Source organism: Scyliorhinus canicula, chromosome 20 (assembly GCF_902713615.1).
Source record: "Scyliorhinus canicula chromosome 20, sScyCan1.1, whole genome shotgun sequence".
Taxonomy (NCBI): Eukaryota; Metazoa; Chordata; class Chondrichthyes; order Carcharhiniformes; family Scyliorhinidae; genus Scyliorhinus; species Scyliorhinus canicula.
Window position 1 is genome coordinate 76,584,672 of NC_052165.1, and position 24,412 is coordinate 76,609,083.

The 24,412-nt window shown below is 42.8% G+C and overlaps 1 protein-coding gene across 3 annotated transcripts in view; it reads right to left on the reverse strand.

Annotated features, from left to right (window-relative positions):
* LOC119954950 (UPF0606 protein KIAA1549-like) overlaps positions 1-24,412 on the reverse strand; it is a 323,510-nt gene that overhangs the window by 99,349 nt on the left and 199,749 nt on the right. For all 3 annotated transcript variants that reach the window (XM_038780692.1, XM_038780693.1, XM_038780694.1), the window contains exons 6-8: positions 16,165-16,351; positions 13,143-13,202; positions 10,413-10,558 (exon numbers count right to left, since the gene is read on the reverse strand). In XM_038780692.1, the coding sequence (XP_038636620.1) occupies positions 10,413-10,558; positions 13,143-13,202; positions 16,165-16,351 (393 nt within the window). The remainder of the gene's footprint in view (positions 1-10,412; positions 10,559-13,142; positions 13,203-16,164; positions 16,352-24,412) is intronic.

Consider the following 24,412-nt stretch of genomic DNA (forward strand, 5'->3'; position numbering starts at 1 on the left):
ATTGGATCGTTAGAAAATAGTTTAACTCAACACCACCTCCAAATGCTGGCCTTGCCAATTATGCCTACATCCCATGAACAAATATATTTTAAAAACACTTGAAAATGAACACAACCCCATGCACTAGCAAAATACAAAACAGCAATAAGGCAGCAAAATAGCTGGTAACGTGCAGTATGTAATGACTAAAGTTCACATATTATAAATCAACTTATATCATATAAATATTTTAAAGTACTTTACACTCCACTTGAAAATGAAAATTGCTTATTGTCACAAGTAGGCTTCAATGAAGTTACTGTGAAAAGCCCCTAGTCACCACATTCCGGCGCCTGTTCGGGGAGGCTGGTACGGGAATTGAACCGTGCTGCTGGTCTGCCTTGGTCTGCTTTAAAAGCCAGCTATTTAACCTTGTGCTAAACCAGCCCCATTCCCCACTCACTTTCCCCACTCACTCAGCAACCTCTGTTCTCAAATGCCCCCAGCCCACTCACGGCCATTCGGCAGCCTTTCTTCCCCCTTCCTCTGCCCTCAACTCACTCATTCCGCAGTCTCGCCATTTGAACACCACAAAGCTATCCTGGGATCCCACAGACCCCTTCATTTTTTCTACAGCCTTACAGCAACACCAAGTTACCCTGAGGCCCCTCCATTCCCAGGCTGAAAACTAGTGTCAATTCACTTTAATCAGCAAAAACCTCTGCTGCCCCCTCCTGAGTAGTTAGTCACACTATATCAAATTATGTCCCTTGACATATCAGTTTTATCTTATTTTGCAATAATGAATTTGATTTACTACAGAACTTAAACTAAAAACATACACACTTGTCTGAATTAGCAGCAGGGGCAAGTTTTAAAATGTATTTTAGAATACTAATTAATCCATGTTACAACCTTATTCTCAGTCTATTTCATAAATGAACTTTAATTAATAAATTATATTATTTACAAGAACTATGTTTGATTCGCAATATGTCTACTTTGCATTAAGAAAAATTCTGGTCTCTTGTGAGTTCTTTTTGCAATAGCCAAGTATACCAATGTAAGAGGAAACAACAACTTTATACTCCATGAGAAGAAGGTGCTGATTGGTTGGCAGGTAGACTCTGATTGGCAGAGGTGCTGGTCTCAGTGTTACGTGAATGAGGCACTAGCGATGAGTAGCTAAGTTAACACTTTCTTGACTCAAGACAAGTTGAAGTAAATGAGATTCGTAAGATGATAAGGAAAGCAAACCAGCCTACTTTCAGATAAATCAGGATCAAATGGTACAGGGCAGTGTTATGAATGGAAAAGCTGAGGAGAAATGCCAGCAGCATTTCTTTCTTTAAACAATGGGTGATGGGTAACTGTAATTGGTTGATAGAAAGGTTAGGCTCATTTGAAAAAACGAATCTGGGAATATGGTAGAGTTAAAAATAGGATCAAATGAGCCAAAAGATGATCTTCGTCTGAACCCATCTTATAACTTGCTGGTGCTTCAGCACATTACCATTTGCAAGCAGCTCATTGCATCCTTCTTTAATGGAGTGATAATTGCAAACAAAAACATAAGATAAAAATGAGTGGGTTGCAAAAGTAGTATGATGTGGGATATTTCTCTGAAAGGACTTTACATGGCACCTTTCACAACTTCAGGATTTCTCAAACCACTTTAAAGTCAATGATGTATATTTTAACATTGTCATTGCTGTAATGCAGGAAATTTGGCAGCCAATTTGCATTCAGGAAGGTTTCATGATAATGACCAAACATTTTTTATGTTTATTGATGATCTTCATTAAGAGACAATTATCGGCCAAGTCACTGCTTGCTCTTCAAAATAATAGCATAGGATTTCTTACATTCACACAAAAGGACAGACCGGGTTGGAGTCTTGATCCCCTAGAGTAGCACTCGCTCAGAATGGAAATAGAGTGTCAGGTGAGATTTATATGCACATTTCTGTTTTGTGCTCAGTGCCCTTATGTTAGGGTCAAATTCAGGTCCCAACCTAACCTTGTGTTGGAAATATAATCACTCAACACTACTTTCCTAAGAATGGCCAAATAATGACCAACGGCATGCTTGAACCCCCAATGCTAGAGGGTCAAAAGGAGCTGCAGCCTGGCGATGCAGGTAAAAATGAGAGAGGGCTCCTCAAGATAGAATCAGGCTCCACTACCATCACCCCTCCACAGGTAAGCCTGTGGTCACATAGGTATGGCAGCTGCACAGTTGGAGTGGAGTGGGGGTCTCAAGTTGATCATGTGCAAGTCCTCTGGTGTGCCACTGGGAAGCCATCGGCAGTCATTTTCTGGTCTCCAGAGACTATGGAGGTACCACAAGCTGATTAGAAAGCTCCACTCAGCTTCTAATCATTGGCCATAATAATTATCTTGAACAAGCTACCCATAGCTTGCAGATATATTTCTGACACAGCCAGCTCCAATGTCTCCTTAAGCAGGCTTCCAAAATCCAGCTCCAAGTCTCTGGAGTGGGATTAGGCCCTACGACTTTCTGACTCAGAGACAAGAGTGCTCCCAAATGAGCATAGCTGACTGCACGTAGCATCACAGAGCCCTAGCAAAATCAAGCCAACAGGAATAAGGTGAAAATTCTCCACTGGTTTGAGTCATAACTGGTACAAAAGAAGATGGTTACTGGGGGGGGGGGGGTCAATCATTTCATCTGCAGGTGATCCTCAGGGTAATGTTCTCATTCCAACTGTCGTCAACTGCATTATAAATGGTCCTCCATTCAACACAAGGCCTGAAGTGGGATGTTCGCTGATGATAGCTCAATTTTCAGCATCATTCACAACTCCTCAGATACTGAGCATCTCTCACTATCAACATCCTGGGTGTTACCATTGACCAAAAACTGAACTGGACCAACCATATCAATACTGTGGCTACAAGAACAGGTTGACAATTCTGTGGTGAGTAACTCACCTCCTGGGTTCCTAAAATCTGTCCATTATCTGCAAGACACAAGTCAGGAGTGTGATAGATACTCACCACTTGCTGGGATAATTGTGGCTCCTAAAACGCACAAGTCAACACCATCCAAGATAAAGCAGCCCATTTGATCAGCACAACATCCACCAACCTAAACATCCACACTCTCTACCACCAGCGCACAGGGTAAAGTGTGTACCGTCTACTACAGCAACTCACCAACATCATATCAATAGCCTGTCTATTATAATTGACCCCAACATATTTGGGCTAGTGCAGGATGGGAACAGATTACATAGAATTTACAGTGCAGAAGGAGGCCATTCGGCCCATCGAGTCTGCACCGGCTCTTGGAAAGAGCACCCTACCCCCTATCCAAGGTCAACACCTCCACCCTATCCCCATTACCCAGTAACCCCACCCAACACTAAGGGCAATTTTGGATACTAAGGGCAATTTATCATGGCCAATCCACCTAACCCGCACATCTTTGGACTGTGGGAAGAAACTGGAGCACCCGGAGGAAACCCACGCACACACGGGGAGGATGTGCAGACTCTGCACAGACAGTGACCCAAGCCGGAATCGAACCTGGGACCCTGGAGCTGTGAAGCGATTGTACTATCCACAAGGCTACCGTGCTGCCCCGTGTGCTGTCCCATGGATATCCAATCATGGCTCTCGTTTCTGATCCCTAATGCTGCTCTTGCTAACACTTGCTACCTGAATTCTGTCATAGAGATGTTAGGAGGAAAAGTATAATTGATGCTGTCCCCTTTCAGACTGGATCATGTAATAATATTGTTAATCCCCCCCACTAATCACCAGCAGCTGTCACCAACCAATACACACCAAAGAAATAACTGACTCTTCCTAAGGCTCCAGTTAATTTTTTTTCAGATCAATTGGGTTTGTTCATCCACTTTCCTATTTCTTCCGTGCATACCAGATTCCAAAATGGACCAAGGAGCAGGAACTTCCGAGTTAGTGATTCATCTTGCATGCAGATTGTTAAATGGTCATCTGAAGCAGAAATAATGACCTTGGGATCAGGCCACAATTCAGAGATCAGATCCAGTAGAAAGATTCAATGGGAGAAGGATGTAAGTGGGAGAGGAGAAATCAATAGCTTATATGTTGAACTTGTTGTTCATGCTGTTGGCACAGGACAGGACTCTCCTCACCGACTCAGAGTGGGCTGAGAAATGAGCATGGCAAGGGCTCATACAGAAATACAGAAAAAACAAAAAGTTCAGATTGCCCACTGTTAGGTAGTGAGACATTCTTCTTCTAGAACCTTCAAGAATTTTTCTGTAGAGACATTCCTTTTAGTGAAACAATTATCGATAGTTGATGATTAGTATCTACCCAACTTCAACAAGAGCAAGTGTTTCAGCAGCTAGTGTGCTCTTTATTAATTTTTAAAAATTTATTCGCGCTCAAGAAGTTCTTCCCCCTTCAGATTTTTCATGAGAAGACAAACTTCCAGCAAACCAAAACTTGCATCTGATCTTGTCTGTGTGCCTAACCAATTGAACTGACTGATGAGATTCTTTAGATGTTCTATTTCATCCGTGGTAGCAGCGCATCTTTCTGCCAGATCTGGTATGACAAATTGTGATGGGACGGACATTGCCCAAGAAATACTCTTGATGTAAAATTACACATAATTGACCCTGCTTAATCTCCAAAACCACATATTTGAAGGTCCCAAAGGCTTGACTACGATTTAAATTCCTTCATATAAGGAACATCATTCTCATCCTTTTATTCCCTTTTTTAATTCCTGTCTTGCTGGCTGCCTCAGAATTGCAGACCTTGTTTTTAAAACAACACTTGTGGGTTTGAACTGAAACTCTTCTGCTGCAAGCCAGACCCATTGATTCAGTATGCTCTGTTGTGATGTCATTTTGATGGACTTGGCTAGTAACCAAATTCCCTCTTCGTAAATTCCAGGACATCTTCTATTCGCGATTGGGATTGGTGGAGCAAAGAACAAAGAAAAGTACTGCAAAGGAGCAGGCCTTTCAGCCCTCCAAGCCTGCGCAACCATGCTGCCCGTCGAACAAAAAGTATTTTACACTTCTGGGGCCCGTATCCCTCTATTCCAATCCTATTCGTGTATTTGTCAAGATGCTCCTTTAAAGTCACTACCGTATTGTTTTGTTACCTGTGTGGTCGGTAACATGTGCTACTCAATCCTTGGTTAGTGATGAGGTATTCTGAATCTCGATTAAGAAGATTCGAACTCGTCCAGTAGTAACAAAAGGTTTATTGAGTAACTACAACAATACAGACCAAGCAGGCCAGCAGCACGGTTCGATTCCCGTAACAGCCTCCCCGAACAGGCGCCGGAATGTGGCGACTAGGGGCTTTTCACAGTAACTTCATTTGAAGCCTACTCGTGACAATAAGCGATTTTCATTTCATTTCATGTAACTACGGTAACTATACGTAACTCCACTAGCCATCTGAACTAGTCTGCTATCGCCCTGGTCACAGTGCACCCAAGAGAGAGAGAGACCCAATGTGGTTGCCTTTTATACCCCTGTTGGTCCTGCCCTCTAGTGATTATGTGGTGCTACTGATTACACATTAACCCCTCGTGTACATGCACATATAGAGATCACTACATCCACCTTTTTTTCGTGTTATATATTTTCTGTATGTTGTAAAAAAATTTGAACAAACATAATGGATGCAGTTTGCAAATGCATTCCATAAAATCAATGAGTTAGTCCGTCAAATGTTAATACATTTAGCCTCTTAGGTTTTTTCACTTGCGTGAAAGAGATAGACAAATGATGTTATGTACAAGTTGTGATGATCTTGATGATTATACAAAGCCAATTAATATTTACCAGTCCAATTCTAATTTTAAAAAAATTTTGTGAGTCCATACTTTTATGAATTTGTTTGGTCGAGTTGCTTACTTCTTCTGTTGTTGAAGTAGTGATGTTGATGTCGTTATTTCTTTGTGAACATCGTCAGTGTTCCTGTGTTTAAGTAACCAAGAAGTCATCAATGAGGTGTTTGAATGGTCAATTCACTTTGTTGTCTGATTTACGCTTTTTCTTGAATTTGTGGTATTGATTCTCTATGTCATCTTTGTTGTCTGACCTGGACTTTTGCCTGTGCTTGTGGTATTGATTCTGTATGTCATCTTTGTTGTCTGACCTGGACTTTTTTCTGTGTTTGTGGTATTGATTCTGTATGTCATCTTTGTTGTCTGACCTGGACTTTTTTCTGTGTTTGTGGTATTGATTCTGTATGTCACCTTTCTGGAAAGCTGGTTTGCTTGTTTGTTGTGGAGCAAATGTGAATTTGTGAGATGTGTTGCCATGCCATGGCATGTTTGTACTATTGCCATTGTTTTGCAGTATGCTGTGGCATTGTCCTTCATGTGCAGAGATGTACCATGTTGTACAGGTCGATGTTTCATAGTTGTCATTTCTGTCTTGGTCGTTTTCGTTGTTGTTCTTGTTGTGGTCGTTCTGGTTGTTGTTTTTGTCCTGCTTGTTGCTTCTGTGTTTGTTGTTTTCGCTGTTGTTCTTGTTGTCTTTTCTTGTTGTGCTTGTTATTTGTTTTTGTTATGCTTCTTTTAGTTTTTGTTGTTGTGCTTGTAGTTTTTGATGTGGCTGTCATTGTTCTTGTTTCTGCAGTGCATCTTGTTGTTTTTGATGCTCTTGTTGCGCTGCATGTTTTCATTGTTGTTCTCGTTTCTGCTGTGGTTTTCACGGTTTTTTTTGTTCTTGTTGCGCTCAATGAGTGTTCCGTGTGGATGATGTGAGTCATTGTCAGTTATTGGTGTCAGTGTCCATTGTGGTATCTGTTACATTGAGCGTTTCTTCTTGAGAATTGTGAGAATGATCTGATGTTGCATTGATGTGGGTGACATCAGTCATTTGTGGTGGATTTGATTCCTCTTCTTTGCTTCCTTGGTGCTCCTTTTCTAGAGTCATTTCTGGTTCACTTGAATCATCTGTGATCTCTTTGTGCTCCTCTTTTGGAGTTATTTCAGGTTTATTTGAATCACCGTTGGTTTCTTGGTGCTCCTGGAGTCAAAATCTTCAGGATTTCTATTGACGTGATCGTTCTGGACTCTTGGTGCTCCTCTTCTGGAGTCAAAATCTTCACAATTTCATTTTACGTGGTCTCTCTGGACTCATGAGTAGCCCTCCTCTGATTGTGGAGTGCTTCTGTGCAGACAATTGTTGAGTGCTTCTGTGCTCTCAGTCTCGCTGTGATCCTGCACATCCTGTATTGGAACTATGATTTCTTCATCACTTACCTCACATACAGTGGTAGACATTCAGTGTCTTCTTGTTGTTTTAAATGAGCTGTGAGTGTCTTCTTGTTGGTTAAATAAGCTGGGAGTGTCTTCTTGTTGGTTGAATGAGCTGGGTAGACTTTCATAGTCTTCTGATGGCTCAAATAAGCTGGGTAGACTGTCATAGTATTCTGGTGGCTCAAATAAGCTTGATAGACCTCCATGGTCTTGTTCATGCATGGCATTCGCTATGGAGTGTTAGCTTGCTTCCATTTTTGAGTCTGTCAACGAGCCGTCTGCAGAGTCTGTCATCGCGCTCTGTCTGCGGAGTCTGTCATCGCTCTGTCTGCCGAGTCTGTCATCGCTCTGTCTGCTGAGTCTGTCATCGCTCTGTCTGCCGAATCTGTCATCACTCTCTGCGGAGTCTGTCATCGCTCTCTCTGCAGAGTCTGTCATCGCTCTCTCTGCGGAGTCTGACATCGCCCTCTCTTTGGAGTCTGACATCGCCCTCTCTGCGGAGTCTGTCATCGCTCTCTCTGCGGAGTCTGTCATCGCTCTCTCTGCGGAGTCTGTCATCGCTCTCTCTGCGGAGTCTGTCATCGCTCTCTCTGCAGAGTCTGTCATCGCTCTCTCTGCAGAGTCTGTCATCGCTCTCTCTGCAGAGTCTGTCATCGCGCTCTGCAGAGTCTGTCATCGCTCTCTCTGCGGAGTCTGTCATCGCTCTCTCTGCGGAGTCTGTCATCGCTCTCTCTGCGGAGTCTGTCATCGCTCTCTCTGCGGAGTCTGTCATCGCTCTCTCTGCGGAGTCTGTCATCGCTCTCTCTGCGGAGTCTGTCATCGCTCTCTCTGCGGAGTCGTGCAGTGTTCTCGCTGTAGAGTCGATCTGTGTTGTTTCAAAGGAGCCGTTCTGTTCTCTGTGTGGCGCCGTCGTCTTCTTGGGTATTGCTGTCATCCAATGTATCGACGATCTGCCATGGCATCATGGTATTGGATTCATCTACCATGAGTAGAGTCGTGTTGAGCTTTTCAACCGTGTTGCTGATGCTGTGATCAGCATATCCGAATAACTCAGCCATGTCGGAGTAGTATTGAGTGTATTGTTCAGTGGACAAATCATCTCTTTTTGTTTTGGAGTTGCTATCAATGTCTTCATGAACAAATCATGTTCTTGGGTTTCGGATTTGTCATTGTGCCACTTTGGGTGGTGCAGACTGCTTCTGAAAGGGTGTTGTGAAAGTTATTTTCAACTGCTGGTGTAAGTTCGGGCATTGTTCTGTCTTTTGAGGTAAGAAAAGTGGGTTTTGCAGCTTTTAATTTCTTTTTGTTCATTTTCGTGCATTTCCCTTTTAAGTGGGTGTGGTCCGGGTCCTCTGACATCATGACGCTCGTGATGTCATGCGTCGGAATCGATTGCGCATGCGCAATCCGAGTTTTTTTTACTGTGCGCTCTTTTCACAACTGCGCATGCGCGGCTTCGAGTGTATTTTGCCGTTTTCCATCTTTTTGAGAAGTGTGCGTGTGTGTACTGGCCAGAACGCTCTTGCTCAAGATGGCTGCCAAACAAAAAGTGCTGCTGCATCGAGTGAGATCCTGCCTCTGCCTCGTGGCGAGTGTTCGTGCCATTTTTACCGATTTTGTGTTTGTAAAGACTCACAGTATTGATTTTGTTTTTGTTTGCAATACAAAAATGCCTTGCTTATAAACAAAAACAAAAGAATTTACAAAAATGGTGACTTGTTATAAACTTACAAACATCCCTCTCTGCATGATGATCCAGCGCCACCTGCAGGAAAAGGGGCTGTTTGAAAACCCGTTTGAAATCCTCAGCTGAAGGATTCTAATACCTGCGAGTCTGAGAGCCAATCTGGTGGAGGTTATTTAACTGGTTGTCCATCTTTTAAAACTTATCAAATTTTCACCTTGTACGTTTCTAACAAGTCACCATTTTTGTAAATTCTTTCCATAATTGGAGTAGAACCAGCAATCCCTTTTTGGTACATAATATTCAGTTCCGAAAATCTTTCTAATCTTACTTCTTTCTGGTAAAGATAAGGCCAAAGCAATTCTTTGCTTTTTCTTGGCTAGTGAGCTGAGTCTACACCTCCACCTCATTCTTCCATTGTTTGTATGGTTCCAATTCAGAAAGGACTGGTGGGTAATCGTAGTTAGTGATCCTGCAGTGTGGCTCAGCCATTTCACCTTAAAAGCCACTGGAAGATTTACTTCTGTCAGAAACATGGGTTTCTTTCAGTTTTCTTTATCTTCCCACCTGAAGAAAATCCATAAAATCTCTACAGTGTAGAAGGAGGCCATATGGCTCATAAATTCTGCATCGACTCCCTGAAAGAGTGCTCTACCCAGGCCCACTCCCCCGCCCTATTCCTGTAACCCTGCGCACATCGATCAAGGCCAATCCACCTAACCTGCACATCTTTGGCCACTAAGGGGTATTTAGCATGGCAAATCCCAGAGGAAACTCACACAGACAGGCGAGAATGTGAAAACTCCACAGTCACCCAAGGCCGGAATCGAACCCGGGGTCCTAGTGCTCTGAGACAGCAGTGACTGTGTCACTGGGCTACCAAAGTCAATCTTCAGCTACCATGTTAAACAGGTGATATCTGTTTCCCGAATTAGGCAGCAGAAGACATTCTGATTGTTCACAACTGTTTTGTGATACAAGGTTTAGCAGAAATACTGGTTTCCACTCTCCCCTTCTGGATCGTCTCCCTGTTCAGAAGCACACCCAACAGAGGAAAAACACAACTCTTTAGTGCAAGATTCAAAAAGCGTCACCTGCTGTTAATTCACTCTGAAGCAAGACCTAGTTCACTCTTAAAGGAACTTGCATTTCTAACATTGTCATTGAGTTGGTACAGAAGTTGACATCGTGAGATGGCTCATCATGTTAAGTAAATAATATACAGACTTGGAACGATCATTCAATGTAGAAACAACCCATTCAGCCCCTTGGGCTATTCTGCTATTCAGTTAAATCATGGTGATCTTCTGAAAATCAAGTATCCTGTCCACAGACAACCCGCTCCTACTGTATTCAATGCCTTGTGTATTTTCTATTTAATGAAACAGTTTGTAATTGCTGGTACAAACCAATTTGCCCTTCTTCTCAGCTGCAGAGGGCTGCAGGATGAAGAAATTAATTTGCTGTACAATATAATTTTCATTTGAAAGACATTGCCTACCTGGACAGTATTATTCCCCAAGGTGCTGGCCCTCTTCTGACGTCTTCCTGATCTAGTTGCTTCACTGATAAGCTGGGCTAGCTTTCGTTCGAGTTCAGCTTGGAAGGTTTTGTCCTGAATGTGGTTGTCATGCACACCTAAAAGTACTGAACAGAGACACCATAGTCACCACGACATATTTAAATTAAAACACTCTTATTCATAGGAGGAAATGAGATCTAACATATAAGTAGAATTGTGCCCTTAAATTTAAAGATTGTGAAATACAGATCAAGGTAGCGTCCAGAAAAAAGGTCCGACACAGCATATCCTCCCAATCGCATGTCTAGCTATCTTGAAAGATTATGTTCTACAACACTTTTGTTACCTGCCAATGAAAGATGGCTGCCGATACCCATCTGCACATGCACACTTATCTGTACATGGGCAGAAAATCAATGATGCCACAGTGCCAGCAAAACCTGTCTTTAAGAAAAAATCTGTGTCATAAGGGAAGGGAACGTTAAAAGAGAAACTTTGCTTTATCTTCCTGATTACATAAGCAAAGAATGAAAAAAAAACACTTGGATGATGCAGGCTGTGTCTCTTTCTGTTGTGACAATTCTGGTGCATGGAACTGAGTTGGAGGATCAAGAAGATTCTGCACAAAAGACTTGTTTCTGGCTCACATTTACCTGTGGGTCAAATTTGTTTTTGGAAACTTATTTTTGTTAAATTGGATGCATAATTTGTTTCTGGAAAGTCAGTTAACTTATTTTTGGTTTTGATTCTGATCTCCAGAACTCAATGATGCTACAGAGTAAAACCATACCACTGCACATGCACCGGATGGCAGCAAATACCAGGACCATACCATGATGTTAATTGGTCTTTGTCTGAAAAAAATCCTTCTTGAAACCAGTTGTGACCTTTCAAAAGTTTGAACCTGCACACCATTTCTCTACCGATAGCAAAGTGGATTGAAGTAATGAAGCAGGTTGTTTATTTGCTCTATGCCAGTTACAATATTGCAGAATTTCTAAGTGCAACTCTCAGTTTCCTCCTTTCAAGGCTAAAGAGCTCTCATTTTCTAATCTTCGCTGATAGCTCAATATCCTAAAGCTGGAGATTGGCCTCATGTGTCGATTACTGTACCATCTCATGAACGTGACTATGTGCCAGTTCTTTTGAATTTCCCCATGGACAAGTCACTGTGTTCACAGCTCCAAATTGTAGGTAAGTCCACGTCAGAAATAGGGGAAACATATGAACAACTCCTTTCCTTCTTTCTACTTTGTGAAGTGTGATAGGTGCCATGCAGTAAACTGTTCTATTGTTTGCAAGATGGTTTCCGGCACAGGCATCTGAATGCAGAAAGCTGGTGGTGATGAAATAGAACTGTACCCAATTATTTCACTGTGGGCAAGGTTCTGACAAAGGTGAACCAGTGATAGTACCTGTTCTTTCACCTCACAGATGCTGAAATTACTGTGTGTTTCCATTTTTTACCAATACATTTTTGTTTCTAAGCTTCTGGATTTTATGTGAAGTTGCATATTTTTTTAAAAATCCAACAAACATGCGTGAATACATCTTCCCATTGTTCAGAAGGTCTATTTAATGAACAACTGAGCTGTAGAGGAAAGGGGGTCCTAATTCCACTTCATGCTGAGTTAGCTGATCTCAGCTAGGACATTACAATGGTTCTTAGTGCTCAGAAATAAAAGACAAAATGGATCACAATTTCCATTCTTGATGAGTATACAACTACCCCAACAAATCTGTGCAGATTGCTTATTTATATTACATGACTACATTTTGTCATGTGAGAGTACCTTTAAGAAATGGGTGTTTATAAATGGGTATGTATATAAATAGCAGTAGTGAGAGTACCTTTAAGAAATGGGTATTTACTCTGACAGTGTTGTCAGAAGGTGGGTGGAGCTGGGCTGTCTGTCAGCTTTTTACTTTTGTTTTAGGTTGTTTGCTGCAGGGTGCGTTTTCTTTTCGTTTTCAGAGCATTATAGCTGCAGTCACAGCCAGAAGTTGTATGAATCTCTCTCTCTTTGTAATCTAAAGAATGTAAATCGATCCTTTGGTGATTTAAAACTAATAACTGCTCTCAGTAGTGACTTTAACCTGATGTGCTTCTGTTAAAAGTTATTTTTTAAGTCTTATAGATATTAAAAGGACAGCTTAAGAATTACTTAGTGTTGTATTCTTTGGGGGTTGTATTTGAATTAATGGTTGCTAAGATGTTCACTGTATGTTTTAAAAAGGTTAACTGGAGTTCAGAGAATAAACATTGTTTTGCTTTAAAAAATACTTTTCCATTTCTGTTGTACCACACCTGCAGAGTGGGCCGTGTGCTCCCCATACCACAATCTATTAAAAGTTGTGGGTCAGGTGAACTCCATGATACACTTTGGAGTTCTCTAAACTCTGGCCCATAACAATTTTAAAAGTACTTAATTGGTTGTACAGTAATTTAGGACATCCTGAGATCATGAAAGGTTTGATAGAAATGCAAATATTCCTTTCAAGTTGCAATGAACAGTCTTCCCATGCTCCCAGTCAAGGCTGGCACACGAGTAATGGCCACTTGCACAAAAGGTTTGGTCCGAAAGCACGAAAGTCAATCTAGGGATTAATTTCTTAGAAATCTTACAAATCTTTAAAGAAAGTCTATTTTTTAAAAAATATTTTGGATTAATTGCTGATGTTCACATAGAATGGGTCCAAGGAATGTACCTGTCTTTATCCAGGAAGCCTTCAGCAGGTGTGACCGATTAAGTTCAGGGTAATAGATGGCTGTAAAAAATTAAAGCATAGATGTTAACATGCAACTGAATATCCTGAATCAAGTACACCGTTAGTAAATTATTTTATAAATTAAATAAAAAATTATTTCTTTATACATCCCAACACAGGAATTAAGGTAAGTTTTATCATGCATTTCTTTGCCAATTTCACCCCCTCCCACCCTTCCCAAAGGTGAGAAAGTGAGTTGAAGTCGACGAGCATCAAGGTCTTGAGGGCACCGCAAATGTTCATGATATGTAAGCTCTGTCATGTACAGGTAACATGTTAACCAGGGGAGTATGACATCCCAAAGTGGAGAGCTCCTGTTCAGCACATGGCAACACATCTATATAACAAGGCAGGATCTCCAATCACTGTCAGAAATAGGAACTCAAGCCAGACAACAGAAAGGAAAGGGTGGTCATTTGCTGAAACGCAAAACCGAGCAGAAACCACCAAGAACGTCTCTCACAACTATTTAGGAGCATACATCTGAGCACTAACATACTTCCAAGTTCTTGCCCGCTCTTGGTTCTTTTGCTGGATACTGCCTGTGGGAACCCCCGCCCATTAGTATTAAATTCTCTGCCAACCCATGGCTTTTATAACCAAATTATCAGATTCAACACCATAAAACACATTTTCTGGTGTGCAATCTGAGAAACTGCCCAGGCAAAGAGAGAACATGGAGGGCTCGCTCCGTTATTTATTTTGCTTCTCTCTTCATAATTGCAGGGCTAGAGTTTGAAACAGGCCGAGGTTCAGTATTTTAGGAGAGTAACGCTGTGTTCGGTAATATTTTTGTACTGGGTGTACACCTATTAAATCAATGTGTTGCTCTTAATAGATTAACTGGCTACATACTTCTGCAACTAGACCTGCTCTAGTATGTTGACATTTACAATTGTAAACTTTTTAGTGTTGACTCTTATAGTGTTGACCCAGGGCAGAACGGTAGTACAGTGGTGAGCACAGTGGCTTCACAGCTCCAGAGTCCCAGGTTCGATTCCCAGCTTGGGTCACTCTTTGTGCGGAGTCTGCACGTTCTTCCCGTGTCAGCGTGGGTTCCTCCGGGTGCTCTGGTTTCCTCTCACAGTCCAAAGATGTGTAGGTTAGGTGGATTGGCCAATATAAATTGCCCTTAGTATCCAAAAAGGTGAGGTGGGGCTACTGGGTTACTGGGATAGGGTGGAGGCATGGGCTTAAGTAGGGTGCTCTTTCCAAGAGCTGTTGCAGACTCGATGGGCCGAATAGCCTTCCTCTACACTGTAAATTCTATGATTCTGGCTTCTTCTAAGAAGCATTTATATAAAGCCACCTGCAGTGACTACTATACGGAAACATTGTCTGCTTTGAGCTGGAGACCAGCCATCTCTCTCTGAATCTTACTGTGAGTGACAGCTTTGTTTGCTGGTGAAATTTCCTTGCTTGATTTCCTTTATCTGAAGCAACTTTTAAAAAAAAAAATCAGAGGGATGGAGCACTTGAGGCACGATTCTAAAGGAAGAAGCCCCTCAAACTCTTAACAGTTCAACTGGCAGCAGCTACATTTGGCATTAGCATTCTGAGTTAGGGAGAGAATTTTATTTTTGAAATTTATTAATGGGTTGGGGGGGGATGAAGAGGGGGGGGGGGGTGGAGGTCGCTGGTTAGGTCAGCAGTTATTGCCCATCTCTAATTGCCCTTCAGAAGATGGTGGTGAGTTGCCTTCTTGAACCACTGCAGGTGTAGGTACACCCACTGTGCAGTTAGGGAGGGAGTTCCAGGATATTGCCCCAGCAACAGTGAAGGAAATATAAACCACAGTAATAGTCTACTTCCAAGTCATCACTTTTAATAGGTCCGTTGCAACAGAGGCAAACATGCCATCACTCTCTGGAGGATCAACTAAAACTCTTGCATAAGTTTACAAAACAAATCGTAACCCCAGTTAGGGTTAGATGAAGAGCGTTGGATCCTGTAGTATTTTTGCACTGGAAGTGGTTGAAATGAAAAGTTCCACAATCAAATAAGTTAACTGGCTACATACTGCTGTATATCCCCTGACATTTTCTGCACTGACCTTGCTGTAACTGTTCAACAATTAATACATTCAAATGAATTTGTTAATAGCCTGTGTCACTGGAGCATGTATTCTTCAATGCCTGCGGGCTGGCACAACACAACAGAGCTCGAGTCAAATCCAGTAAAGAAATAAACTATTTTGTTGGACCCTAGGTAATGACATTACCAGATAATGTGTCTACTGAGACACATATTAAAGTGTCAAAATGGAGGGTTAATTTACAGAGGGAGCATAAGAGAAATATATTACAATGAAAAACATGTCTATAGCTCACTTGAAACTCTGATCCTTCATCCTGTTCTCCCATACCAGTGCTACCTACACTGAGTCTGGATGAGACTTTTATTGAGAATCCCATTTTAATCAATCAAATCATCCCCCGTAATTGAGACTGCTCTCCTAGATCAGTACTATGCTCCCAAATCTTGACCTTCTAGTAAAAATGCATAACATTTGCAGCACAGGTTAATTTTTCCCCCGAGGAAACCGTAGAAAATCTTATTTCTCTGAAGTTTCTTGCTCCGCATAGAGGACCAGACCTTGTTCCTAAAGCAGCAAACACTGTTTGATTCCAATAAGAGTCCCATATGAAAAGTGCAACACTTTCAAGTACTGACATTCTACATTTTGATGAAAATAAAGGGTTTTCTTTTACAGTCCTGCACAATGTTCTCCTTAAACATGATCATACGTCAGGGGTCCCCAAATCAATCCAACACCCAGAAAGTGTTTCAAAATATCAATGTGGTACCTTCTGCTGTTCATCTGGAAAAGAGGGGTCTAAAGTTTCACTCCTATCAGATTAGCTAAATAAACCAGATGCCTGATCCAGTTTAATCATTTTAAGTTATTTGAAAAGCTGGTGTGATTTAATGTCACACCTGATACAAATAATAGAGAACTTACGTTCGGCTGTCTTAAGCACAGGAAATCCCAGATAAAAACTAAATTCCACCAGGTTCAGTATCCTCAGCAAGTCGCTCACATCTGAGCCATTCAGGAAGCCTCTCGAACTGTTGATAGCGAAGGTTATATTTACAGGACCTTGTCGTGATCCTCCAAAATTTTCCGTTGCGTGGGTAACATTTATAACCTGAGTGATGAGACCAAATAAAATTAACAGGAAATCAGAGGGACACCAGAGTGTTACAGAGGCGCTGGAAAATTAAATATTGAACACCTTAAATGAATAACTGTTTTGTAGCTTCTTTTTCCATCCCATTTCTTACTGCGTAACTCCAAAGACAGTGGTAGACAGTGATGTTTTATGATTCAAATTATATTGAGCACAAATTAATCAAATTAGGCTAATTAACATCGATATTCGCATCCTATTTCGACTTCACTATCGTTGTCCCTCAGCTACCCGTTTTGTCTTGATTTTCACTTCTTCTCTTCTGAAAGTACTCATTGATTTTGGGTTTCATTCCACAGGTCCCCCTTTTACATAGAATTTACAGTGCAGAAAGAGGCCATTCAGCCCATCGACTCTTGGAAAGAGCATCCTACCCAAGGTCAACACCTCCACCCTATCCCCATAACCCAGTAACCCCACCCAACACTAAGGGCAATTTTGGACACTAAGGGCAATTTAGCATGGCCAATCCACCTAACCTGCACATCTTTGGACTGTGGGAGGAAACCGGAGTACCCGGAAGAAACCCACGCACACACGGGGAGGATGTGCAGACTCCACACAGACAGTGACCCAAGCCGGAATCGAACCTGGGACCCTGGAGCTGTGAAGTGATTGTGCTATCCACAATGCTACCGTGCTTTTGCTCAACCAAAGCTACCCATTGTTCGCCAAGTATGAGCAGGGACACCAAATGTCAACTGAGAATTTGACTACAAAATATATTGTACTAGATATTCAAACACAGGCCGAGAGTGACACACAACTACATTTATGCTGCTCTGTAGTTCCAAGTGCTTCACTACAGTCCACACCACTAATATGGGCATGTTGACGGTAATTCTATTTGCCCACTACATGCAGTGAGGTTGCAACTAAACAAGGTAGGCAACCAATGCATTTAAAAAAAAACTGAAATGTTTCTTACAAATTGCCTCTCCTAATTGTTAACAGTTAGATCCAGGATCTTATCATTAAGATAATCACAGTTCAATGAGGAATGAACAGGGGATTGAAATTGATCGAATACTTTATTGCCTGAAATCTGCAGAACCTTTTAAATTGATACATGCAAGACAACTGCTATTGAACTGTTCAGGGCAGCAGTTGTGCTTAATACATTCTAACCAAGCCCTATGTAATTGGCTCCTCGAGTAATGACAAATAGGGGACTGTTGGATATAAATTACACTATGTTGCTAAGTGTGGAGGTACGTGGTGATGACTGATTATTTTCAAAGAAGTTATGGTAAATCCAGCAGGGAGATCTTGTGGCGCAGAGGTAGCGTCCTTACCACTGGGCCAAAAGCTGCTGGTTCAAGTGCACATACATTGTGAAGGTGTTCATAATGTAAACAACCGGATAGCTGGTCAAATGTAAATCCTTCCAATAAGCCTGGCAGCAGGTGGTAAGAGTGGGAGAGTTTCCTGGCAAATCACTGTATCACCTTGCCAGACATAATCATGGACCAATCCATGGTCACCGATGTCCTCTAGGGGTGGTAAATCCAGCACTATTCTGTAGCAGCAAGGCACAAACATAACTAAGGAAACAATTAATCCATTCCCAATCATGTTCATGAATGAGAAGTGCCAGGTGAAAACACAAACTCAAGAGTTCTTTACCGTTCACCTGAACACCAAGATGGGGACTCCTTTTAACATTTCATTCAAAGAAAAGCATTTCTAGTAATGTGCTCGACATCATATCTTTTACCAGGATATCACACTGGTTAACCATATGGATCATAATAAGTCTCTAATGGCATCAAACAAAGGGTACTGTACCATATAAGGACTTCCATCCAAATTTAACAGAACAAGGAGATCAAAGCTGAACATCAGTATTATCCAACTAGAATTACCCAACAGCATGCAGGCATATTTACAATTAGTACCCCTGCAGTGCACGCATATACATTCAGGTATCAGAAGGGTTCCTAATCACACACAAAAGCACTGTTCCTAAGTGCCAACACCTGGTAGAATGAAGCTGACTGTAACATCAGATGGTGTGGCTCGAAATGTGCTAGTAATCAAGGCACACAGTTAGACCACCCAACAGTTGCCTTCAGCAAGAATCTACACCAAGTGTTCATGGTCAGATGCAATTGGTTACTCGCTCACTGAAGAACCTTTTAACGCTATATATCATTGCTTAGCATGCAAAATCATACTGTAAGGATGGCATGCTTATATCTGAAATTGCTGCCATAATGAAAGGTTCTTCCTTACAAATCTCAACTCCAGAAGACATGTCCAGTTGGTTGACATATAAGATGCGCATGGACTCCTAATGTTTGAATAATTAAATTAAGCATCTTAATATTCTATTCCACAACCCCTACTCCAAAAATTGTTCTGATGCTGCCGTGTAAATCTCTTACATCTAATCTTTTACCCATGTTCCTTGTTAGAAACTTCTGATTGACCAGAAACAGTCTGATTCTATCTGCACTGTCTCATCCCTTTGTAATTTTAAATAACTCACTGCATAATACCCTCCCTTGTAGTAGGAAGAGCCCCAACTTTTCACTAACTTACTGAGCTAATGTTGCTTCAGGTATTATTACTTCAGCTTCCTTATACTGCTGGTCAGTCATTTTCCTAATATGGCAACTAGGGGCTTGTCACAGTAACTTCATTACAGTGTTAATGTAAGTCTACTTGTGACGATAAAGATTATTATTTAATAAAGATTATTAATTCCCCATTAACCGGAAAATTGAGGTCAGATCTGTTTTTGATTGGAGATGTCAAATTTGAATTGCCATCGGCGACTTGTCTTCGCACCAGTCAGCCTCTGCAACACCATTTACATGCTCCCGCACCTCGGGAGACCAGAATACCTGCATGATCATCCTTGAGATTTCTCAATGGATGAGAACGAGGAACTCGCCTTGCATCCCAGTTAACTGGCATATTTGATTAACTGGGAATCTCCTATTCCCAGGGCATGCCAGATAACAGATTTTCCAGTATTTTTAATGTCCTTGGCCTTTCTTGAAAATCTTTAATCCCTCAATTCAGAGGGATCACAGAAGTGGACGTTTGCCATTTGTACTTACTAATACTTGAACAATGGCTGTCACAGCACAAAAAAAGCTGGAATATGTTCTGAAAGGATAAATTTAAACAAAGATTTCAAGGTCCAAGATTGACCCATGTTACACTGAGTTCTGCGCTATGGTGAACTGTGTTATACCAGGGATCTAGTGTACTTCTGTCTGCAGGACAAGATGGTTCACAATAAAGAGGGAACAGGTGCTAACAGGAAGAAAGCTGCAAGACGATTAAGGAGGTGTAGAAAAGTTAAGACAAAAACCTCTCATGATCAAGCTAAGTATCAGCAGGCATTTTCCCACCCTCTGCCACTACTAACTCACAGCTTTAAATTGGGCGGCGCAATTCTCCGTCGGCAGGATCCTCTGCTCTGCCGGCAGTGTACCTATGCCCGCGGGTTTCCCAATAGGGCGAGCTGTCCACAATGGGAAACTGTGGGAACGGAGAATGCCGCTGCCGGCAGGAGGCGCACTGTGCTAGAAAATGGGGCTGATGGACCGGAGAATTCCGCCCAGGATGTTTCCCTCTCTGTGCTTCCAACACTGACTCCATGCACTGTAAATCAATATGACTTCCTCCAAAAATATTACGTCTGGAGCACATCAGGGGCGCGATTCTCCGCACCCCACGCCGGGGGGGGGAGAATCGCGGGAGGGCCGGGAGAATCACGACACGCCGCCCTGGCACCCCCAGAGATTCTCCCCCCCCCCCCCCCCCCCCAAAATGGCCTGTCGTGTTTTGCGACAGGCCGCTTGGAGAATCGCCGCTCACTGTTTCTCACGGTGACCGACGATTCTCTGGCCCGAACGGCCTGCCGAACCCAACCGGTTCACGCCAGCGCCAACCACACCTGGTCGTTGTCGGCGTGAACAGTGCGTGACCGATAAGTGTGGGGCCTGTGGGGGACGGAGGGAGGATCGAGCACCACAGGCGTGCTCGAGATGTCTGGCCCGCGATCGGTGCCCACCGATCGTCGGGCTGGCGTCTCTAAAAGACGCACTCTTTTCCCTCCGCCGCCCACAAGATCAAGCCGCCATGTCTTGCGGAGCAGCGGAGGGGAAGACGGCAACCGTGCGTGCGCGGGTTGGCGCCGGCCAACCTGCGCATGCACGGCTGACATCACTTCAGCGCCGCCGGCCGCGTCATTCCCGGCGCGCCGCTTTGACGCAAGTGTCAAGGCCAGGCGCTCGGGACTCACGCACCGCCACTCCTAGCCCGGGGGAGGGGGGGGTTTGGCTCCCTTTGGGAGAATTGCGCCCCAGTTGTCTGACATTGAGCAAAACCTATCATTTAGCCGTAGTGCATTTTGGTTTGATTTTTCTTAGGACTGTAAGAATCCTGCCAAAAACCTTTGTCCATTCCATGTTTCCTTTAATTCCTGTCCTGCTAACTCTCTTTAATCTACAGTCTTTGTAGAATCATAGAATCCAGACAGTGCAGAAGGAGGCCATTTGGCCCTTTGAGTCTGCACCGACCCTTCAAATGAGCACCCCTGCCCACTCTTCCCTATCCCCGTAACCCACGACCTAAACTTCACATCCTTAGACACTAAGGGGCAATTTATCATGTCCAATCCATCTAACAAACACGTCTTTGGACTGTGGGAGGAAACCGGAGCACCCGGAGGAAATCCACGCAGACACTGTGAAAACGTGCAGACTCCGCACAGACTGTGACAAAGGCTGAAATTGAATCGGGTCCCTGGAGCTGTGAGGCTGCACTGCTAACCACTGTGCCAACGTGCCGCCCATGCTAGCTGATGCAACATTGGGATTTTTGCTTAAGTTATAGACTTTGGCAAACCGAAACACCCAGGGATGAACTAGCCCAGGACTTCGCCTTTACGCTTTGTGGCAGTGCCCGTGATGTCAGTTTGATAGACTTGGTAAGCAGCCAAACTGTGAGTCTGGAATTATGAGACATGGCTGTTCATGCTCGTGATTTGTGGAGTAATATAGAACATTCCAGAAAAAAGGTCGGTCATGTGAAGAGCTCCATTTTTGTTCTGAGTTCTGGGAGATGGCACAGACAGGAAACAGCTGGAATGCACCCTCCTTCTGGTTTCTCTGCCAGGTGATTAAAATGGCTCCAAGCCAGACTTGGGAAGGCATTCCTATTTAAAAGGCTGTAGGCAGCAGCCAGACCTGTGAAGGGAACTACTGGTTTGAAAGGCTTCAAGCAAGTTCACCCACCAGATCTATGATATTTTAATCCTCTGTCTGAACCGCTGAGAAAAATCTAGCCTGAGAACGCTCTTCATGATACAGCTGATGTCTCTGCAGAGAGATCAGGCGAACGGAAAAGTCTGTAATTTCTCAGATATATAGCTCCAGTAATATCTCAGGGAGACAGAGGCTCCATCTGGTGGTCGAAGAATAGAATTTCACCGACCTGAATCTACAGTGTAAATCAATTCCCCACAGGGTCGCATTCAGAGAAGACTGCCACCGACACAGACCACAACCCCAGCAGCGAAGATCCTCAAATCTCTCATACCTCTTAATCCCTGTTATATTTTAACCTTTCCTACCTTGCCTTAGTGTGTCTGTCTTGTGTGTATCTGGCTGGAGGGTGGGACGGGGTTTTGGGAATAGGTAGACCACAGTTCTGTTATTTTCATTATATGTTCATCTTTTACGCTTGTTATAAATAAACAGTTTGTTAATGTTTTACTTAAAAATCTTGTGCTTGTAAGTCATTGGAGCAGTCAAGGGTTAAAAATCTCAGGAAAACACAAAAATTATTGGTTAATTCACAGATGTTGGGACTCCGGGGTCTGTCGGCAGGAACTGACCGTGAACTCACCCAGGGTGTCATAACAGGCCCACCGCTCCCATTAGTGTGACCGAGAACAACAGCTGACTAGTGAACCCAAGTGAGTAAGCATCATACATAGCAGGTTCTAACTGCCAGCTAAGCTGACCCACAATCATAGGAGATAAAGAACTTGAGGTTGAAAAGACAGTTTGCTCCAAGTGCTTAGATTTGAAGAGAAAGTGGTGAATCCAAAAGGAAGAAGAGACAATTATTCAGGTGTCACAATGGTGCTATTAATAACCACCCATAGAATTTACAGTGCAGAAGGAGGCCATTCAGCCCATCGAGTCTGCACAGGCTCTTGGAAAGAGCACCCTACCCAAGGTCAACACCTCCACCTTATCCCCATAACCCAGTAACCCCACCCAACACTAAGGGCAATTTTGGACACTAAGGGCAATTTATCATGGCCAATCCACCTACCCTGCACATCTTTGGACTGTGGGAGGAAACCGGAGCACCCAGAGGAAACCCACGCACACACGGGGAGGATGTGCAGACTCCACACAGACAGTGACCCAGGCCGGAATCGAACCTGGGACCCTGGAGCTGTGAAGCAATTGTGCTATCCACAAGGCTACCGTGCTTTATGAATTCCAACAGTTTACAAAGCTGGCAGTCATCATATTTTTGTTCATAGTCAGTGAGAAAGGAGATTCAATTAAAAAGTGCTGACCAATGCATCAGCCACCGCTTTGAAACATAGTGGGCAGAAAATGAGTGGATAGTGCAGACATGCCTTATCGGACACAAAGGCATAAAGCTCAAGGTTAACCTGATTTTGTTAACAACTAAACACCATCCTAAATGTGGAGGTTTGCTTTAGGTTTCTTGAGACAGATAACGAGGCTTTGTATTTGCTTCCTAGGTTAAGCCAAGTTTGTAGGAGCAGCTCTCCTCGGTCATCTCGAAGTGACTCCGCAAAGTTAGCAGTTGTATTTGACAATATAACAATGGGCACAAGAGAATTGATGGCATTGCATCTCCCCACAGTACCTCAGTGGTTCTTCTACCTTCTCCCGTTTGAACGTCTGCAATGGAGAAACATTTTTTTAAAATACCATATCTGGTAGTGGGATCTCACGAAACATGGTGGTTCAGATTTTTTTTCTTTCTTTTTGATTCCTTTTCTACAGTGCAGAAGGAGACCATTCAGCCCACTGAGTTTGCACTCTACCTAGGCCCAATCCCCTGCCCCATCCTTGTGCAGTGATCATGATCAACTTACCTAACCTGCACAGCTTTGGACTGTGGGAGGAAACTGGAGCACTCGGAGGAAACCCACGCAGTCACAGGGAGAATGTGCAAACTCCACACAGACAGTGACCGAATGCCAGGGTGAAACCCAGATTCCTGGTACTGTGAGGCAGTAATGCTAACTAGTGCTGCCCGAAATAATTTGTTGCAGACTGTCTCTGATTCACTGATACTTTCAATTCCAGATTTATTGGTTTAATTTAAATTCCACCAGCTGCATCAGTGGAATTTGAACCCACGCGCAGATTGTTAATCTTCGTACTTCCAATTCTAGAATAATCTAGAGAACCATTTAGGTGCTTCCATGTTTTCTTCATTTAACTTCTCATCGTTAGAAATCCATATACAAGAATTATATATTTTTTCAAAATGGAAGGACATTGCATGAACACTCTCCTGAGTTTTTTTTTAAGTTACAAGATCACTTCTGTCTGTGAGCAAACTTTTTTCCCCCAAATAAATGCAACTCGACTCCAGCTAAATGACCTGCAGAGATGAATTATTTTGTTCTCTTCAGTTAAAATGTAAAAACTGCTTTTGCCAGGCTCTGGGCTCCTGCTGATTGGCTGAAGAACACCTGCTTAACACTATTTTTAAAAAACTTTGTGTCTTGGGAACAAACTGTGAAGGAACTCCCTCTCTCTTTTTCCTGAAGTCCTAAGCGTGTTCTCACCTTCAGCCAAAATACTTGTTGGTAATTTAAAGCCTGCAAGCTGCAACAAGAGTTGGTGAACAAAGATAGTATTTTACTGAAGACCCTTTGGAAAGGACTTCTAGACAACTATCAGTGTTTCGTCTTTGCATGCAGGGACACCAAATTAACAGCATCAAGACCTTTTCAAACAGTACCCTTTTTCATAATGTGCTCCCTTACGCCAACCT